The sequence below is a fragment of the Ictalurus furcatus genome, chromosome 24 (genome assembly GCF_023375685.1).
Source record: "Ictalurus furcatus strain D&B chromosome 24, Billie_1.0, whole genome shotgun sequence".
Lineage (NCBI taxonomy): Eukaryota > Metazoa > Chordata > Actinopteri > Siluriformes > Ictaluridae > Ictalurus > Ictalurus furcatus.
Window position 1 is genome coordinate 10,085,747 of NC_071278.1, and position 6,000 is coordinate 10,091,746.

The 6,000-nt window shown below is 37.6% G+C and overlaps 1 protein-coding gene across 1 annotated transcript in view; it reads right to left on the reverse strand.

The window, feature by feature from the left end:
* Positions 1-3,744: 3,744 nt before the first annotated feature.
* mgmt (O-6-methylguanine-DNA methyltransferase) overlaps positions 3,745-6,000 on the reverse strand; it is a 3,314-nt gene continuing 1,058 nt past the window's right edge. The window contains exons 3-5 of the mRNA XM_053612956.1: positions 5,480-5,619; positions 4,413-4,552; positions 3,745-4,321 (exon numbers count right to left, since the gene is read on the reverse strand). Coding sequence (XP_053468931.1) covers positions 4,184-4,321; positions 4,413-4,552; positions 5,480-5,619 — 418 coding nt within the window. The 3' untranslated portion in view covers positions 3,745-4,183. The remainder of the gene's footprint in view (positions 4,322-4,412; positions 4,553-5,479; positions 5,620-6,000) is intronic.

The window sequence follows — 6,000 nt, forward strand, 5'->3', positions numbered from 1 at the left end:
TTGCATCTGTGGATGCAGCGGCGAATGGTGTTTTGACTGACAAAGGTTTACCAAAGTATTCCCGAGCCCATGTCAGGATCTCCATTACAGACTCATGATGGTTTTTAAGACAGTGACGTCTGAGGGATTGGAGATCACACACATTCAGAAGTGGTTTTCGACCTTGTCCTTTATGCATCGAGATTTGATCGGATTCCTTGAATCTTTTAATTATATTGTGCACTGTTGAAGGTGAAATGCCCAAAATCCTACTGATTTGTCTTTGGGAATGTTGTTCTCAAAGCGTTGGGTTATTCACTGACGCATCTGTTGGCAGATTGGAGACCCTCGACCCATTCTTACTCTTGAAGGACTAGGACCTTTTTTGGAGGCTCCTTATATACTAGGATTAGACGATTGCCTCACCTGTTTCACATCACCTTCTTATTTCAACTTCGCCATTAGTCCTAATTTACCCCATCCCAACTTTTTTGGAACGTGTTGCATGCATCAATTTCAAAATAAACTTTTTTATTTTAATTAAACTTTTAACTTTGATTAGATAAAACATAAGACACCTTGTCTTTATACGTTTTTGGTTTAAAAACAAGTCAAAGTGCATTTAAAAATCACTCCTCTTTGTTTTTATTAGCATTTTCCATACTGTCCCAACTTTTTCGGAATTGGGGTTGTATAATCTCCTTGCAATAAGGCTCCAAATCCTCCTTTACATTTTCATTGTCATTTATAAGGTATCCCTGAAAGCTGGCAACCCCAAACCAGGATAATACTAGAAAAGTGAACTGTTTAACAGCCTCAGTGGATGAAGCAATACAATTAAATTACTTCTATGTTACAGGTCTGTAGGTGATATTTAACCTCTTTATACGCCATAAGAGAGTATCACAATTTGAAAGTGTTGTTTCTTGATAGAACATTATTTTCTATAATGTCAGTGGTCAATCTCTATGTTCCTTTCTCTCCAGTTAAAGTTTTTAGAAACACTTCAAGGATGAAAACGTTCCTGTTCTCAAGCACTCAGCACTAGAGCAGCGGTTTTCTCAGTTAGACTTTGTAAGACATTTTATTTAATGTCAGAATCTTAGCTATTAATTTTTTAACACTTGAGATGAATTAAGCATAATCTGTCGTTTGAGGTATTTGTATGTGCAGGGAATATAAAGTCCACATGCCCCTGTTAAAATGGCAGGTTTTTGTGATGTAAAAAAAAATTATTAAAAACCTTTATTGTGAAATTGCAAACTATAAATATCAAGTGACAAACACCCAGAAATGTTTTTGGGAAAGAAAAACAAAAAACCTCCAATACCCAGCTTGCATAAGTGTACACACCCTTTTATATTTGGGAATTTGGCAAACTCATGTTAAATACTAATTAGTATAGACCTGCCATCAATTAAAGTGAGTGATTAACCCCAAATAAAGTACAGCTGTTCCTATAGGATTTTCCAAACATCTTCTTAGTAACAGCCAACTGGAAAAGCCATTGGCCACAAAGAGCCTACAGAACAGGTACAGGATCTTATTCTTGAAAAATATCAATCAGGTCAGGGTTACAAAACATTTCCAAGACATTGGATGTACCATGGAATACTGTAAAGACAATAATCAACAAGTGGAGAAAATATGGCACGACGGTGACACTACTAAGAACAGGACGTCCCTCTAAAATTGATGAGAAGGTCAGGAGAAAACTGGTCAGGGAGGCTGCCAAGAGGCCTACAGCAACATTAAAAGAATTGTAGCAATTCCTGGCAAGGACTGGTTGTTCCGTACATGTGACAACAATCTCCTGAATGCTTCATATGTCTGGGCTATGGGGTAGGGTGGCAAGACGGAAGCCTTTTTTTAACCAAAATTCAACAACAACAAAATCATCCAATCTCCCAAACTATGTGGAATAATGTTATCGTCTGATGGGACCAAAGTTCAATTTTTTGGCCATAATACCAAAAGATGTGTTTGGCACAAAAAAAACCCACAGCACATCACCAATAGAACACCATCCCCACAGTGAAGCATGATGGTCGCAGCATCATACTTTAGTGCTGTTTTTCTTCAGCTGGAACTGGGGCTTTAATCAGGGTAGAGGTGAAGTAAAATTGGTAACTGTGGTAGTAATCTGTTTAAGGTCCGAGATTGTGCTTAATTACAGTATTATTCAGGGCATGTTTGGTATCGTTTTTATCCATACTTCATGGTGAACAGTGTGGTGATATCACAAGTTACGTTTGTCTCTATACTATATATGTCTTCTTTTGTGATTTTGTATAATAAACTCGTGTTATTGCTATTGTCATATATCAAGGAGGTAACTCTGGACTTCAGTTCCCATCAGCAACTGCACTGTACATGTCACATGACCACCTGCACCTGAATCACGTTTCTGTTACTGAGCACACTTATATATAGCCATTGTTCGCACTGCTTCTCTATCTTGCGTTTGTCCTAGACTACCGTGTTCCATGTTATCGTGTTTATTGAACTTGTTAGTTTATGTTTAGTTTTTGCCACAGTATTATGCCAAGTTGTCTTAGTGTCTTTGTTTTGTTGTTTGTTTGTTTAATAAACTATCTGAAAATCTGCGATTGCTTCCGCCTCAACCTTGAAACGTGACCGCTATCTTTAATATTAAGTGGTTTGTATTTATATGGTTGTTAGTAATAGTTTCCTAAGTTAAAGTTGTCGTATGTTAGACCTTAAAATCGACCTCAGACAAGTAAATAAGAAAGGCCTAGACTTGCCCGTCAACATAAACCTCTGAGATAACAAAAAGAATTGTCTATTATAGGCTATATAAAAGTCTCTGACGTAGGAATGTCTCTTTATAATGAAAGCTTAGCATGAAACTGTTTTAGACTAAATATAATCAGAACACAGATATTATACTTCCAGCACTAACTAGAAGATTATCTTTTAGAGTCAGATAATTAATTAAATGGAGTCAGATATTTCAATCATAAATTAAAGCACGCATCCAACCTTCGGCTGCACCTATTTCCGTCTTTGGTTAATAGGAGAGCAGTGGGCTGAAGTAATTAACCCCTAATATTTTAGCCCTACAGAGGGAATAATGAATAGCTCCAAATATCAGTCAATTTTGGTACAAAACCTTAAGGCTTCTGCTAAAACACTTAAGATGAAGAGGAATTTCACCTTTCAGCATGACAACGACCCGAAGCAAAGCTCCAAATCAACAAAGCAATGGCTTCAGCAAAAAACCATTTGGAATGGCCCAGCCAGAGTCCAGACCTAAATCCAATCAATAATCTGTGGGGTGACCTGAAGAGGGCTGTGCACAGGAGATGCCCTGCCAATCTGACAGAGTTAGAATGATTTTGCAAGGAAGAATGGAGTGTGCCAAAGTGATTGACTCGTACCCAAAAAGATCAAATCTAATCTAATCTGCTGTGGTAAAATCTAAAAGTGCTTCAACCAAATATTAGTGTAGGGGTGTGTACACTTATGCAACCAGGTTATTCTACATTTTTTTCCCCCCTAAAATGATTCTTATTGTTTTTCCCTTTAATTAATAGGTTAAAATTTCACAAAAACAGTAGAAAAGATTCTGACAAGATTTATCTTAGTTAAAAAAAAATTTACATCACAAAAACCTGCCATTTTAACACAGGTGTGTGGTCTTTTTAGATCCACTGTATTTCGCCACCTTATGTAGGCCTTCATTCAGAATAAAAATAGCTACAGAAACATCAGGAAAAAAGACAGTTACTCAAAATGTCATACTGGAGTGCAAATAATGTTCCTTTATTAGTGAATGGCTTCAATGTTACTCTGAGAAGCATCCAGCTGAGTAGATATAATCAACTAAGTAATTATTTACAGAATAGTGATATCTTCGTATATTAAAGGTGTATAAAGAAACCAAAGGACTATACAGGCTTAGGTTGAAGAATGTCTTCCATTTCTCTACTGGTTAAGACCTGCCAGCTAAAGCAATAGAATTTTACTACCATCTTTTTGGTCAATTGTGTGCAGTAATTGTAAAGCTAATTATAACAATAACACTGATTAATGCTTGAACTGATTAATGGAATAAACATTTGCTTTAGTTTTGGTTACTGAAGTAGAACATACACCCACTCCTTGCATAATAACAATGTCTAACAGTGAACATTTCAGGGTGTGTTATCCAACAGAGAAAATAATAAACGGTATTCAACATTTAAGCAGTTAGGTCTAACCCTTCTTTCTTTTCATGAGAGAGCAGCCACAGCTTAATATTATCTCCTTTGCCTCCCATATATCTTCCAGTTTGACCTGAGCTACACAGCACACGATGACAGGGCACAATCAGGGGAACCTGAGAGATGCAAACACAAGCGAGAGGACGTCAGCTGATGGATTTCGCATTTGTACACACAGGAGAAATTAACACGTCAAAATGAACTAACCGGATTTCTCTTCATAACACTGCCCACTGCTCGAGCAGCTTTCGGGTTTCCTGCCATCTCACTCAGCTCCTTGTAGGAGACGGTTTGTCCCACTTGTACCCTCGACTGCAATATTCTCAATACCTGTGCAGTGAAGGAGTCTGACACAAAGAGATAGGGGTTTATACTAGAGATGCACGATAGTAAATTTCTCAGCCGATACCGATAACCGAATATTCAGAGTGCTATCGGCCAATACCGATAGTTCTGCCTTTTATGCCTGCTTTTAAATTAATAATTAATTCCACAATTCTGAAAGAAATGCAAATAAAATCGTTATTCTCTCCATTTCAACAAGTTGTTTCACAGTAACTGGTCTCATAAACACAAAACACATTACTTTAATTAACATTAACACATGAACTAAATTCTGAAGATTAAAGTAAGATTATTAACTTATTGAATGTTATTAATTCATATTAACATCGACTGAATTCTAAAAATCCTCCTGTCTCACATTCACTCTCCACAAACAAAAGCATTTCTACTTCATCATTAACCTCAAGCTGCTAATATATAGTATAAACTTTTTTATATATTAACATTAACTGGATATGAAATACTACTCTACAAATATATCTTTCTGTGCAGTATATACTTTTTGTCAACTCATCTTCATTTAAATCTTTCAGCAGTGTACTGGCCCTTTAATTCAGCTCGAGCAGCTCAAGCAGTGTGGCAAAAAAAAAAAAAAGAATAATTAGACTCAACGCCGAAACTCCTGTTTCACCTCTGCTCACTTCTGGTGTAAAATTTTATCAGTGCAGAGATTACAGAGAGTACAAACTGCAGTTTTGTCGTCATTCCACACAAGACACATCTTCTTTACACACAGCACGAAATCCATGTGTTTTCCCCGCTCTCTTTTGATTGACAGGATATAATCGGCCCTGATCATAGGATGTTTTTAAACTATTTTAATTATCGGCCGTTACATCGGTGCATCTCTAGTTTATACCATTTACACCAGCATGACAGTGATAGTGTGTGAGTGTGTGTGTATGTTCATGTGCATGTGATACACCTACCTCCCTGCAATAGTGGGTTATGTAAGGCAGGAAAAGGAAGAGAGCTCACTGACTGTGCAGAACGAAAGTAACTCTGGAGCCACGTAACACACTGCCGAAGCTCAGAGTTCAGTTCTGCCTGGTTCGAAATGAGCCCAGACCTGCCAACACACACAGGCACATAGGCACACACACACACACACACACATTCAGACACATGACGGTATATATAGAGGTGTATAATGTTTGAAATGGCAGAACAACATTCCTTTTCTGAGCTCAACCTTCCCAGTGGTCATTTTCAAGCACATCGCCACAACGTTTAAAGACTAAATAAGCAATTAGTAGTAATTCAAAATAAAGTTATGAAGTCATTTACGCTCAATATTTTCACATAAAGGAAGACACGGTGGATTAATGGTTAGCACATTAGCCTCGCATGTCCAGGGTTTGGGGTTCAAATCCTGCCTCCACCTTGTGTGCACGAAGTTCTCCCCATAATTCGGGGTTTTCTCCAGGTACTCCGGTTTCCTCCCGCAAGT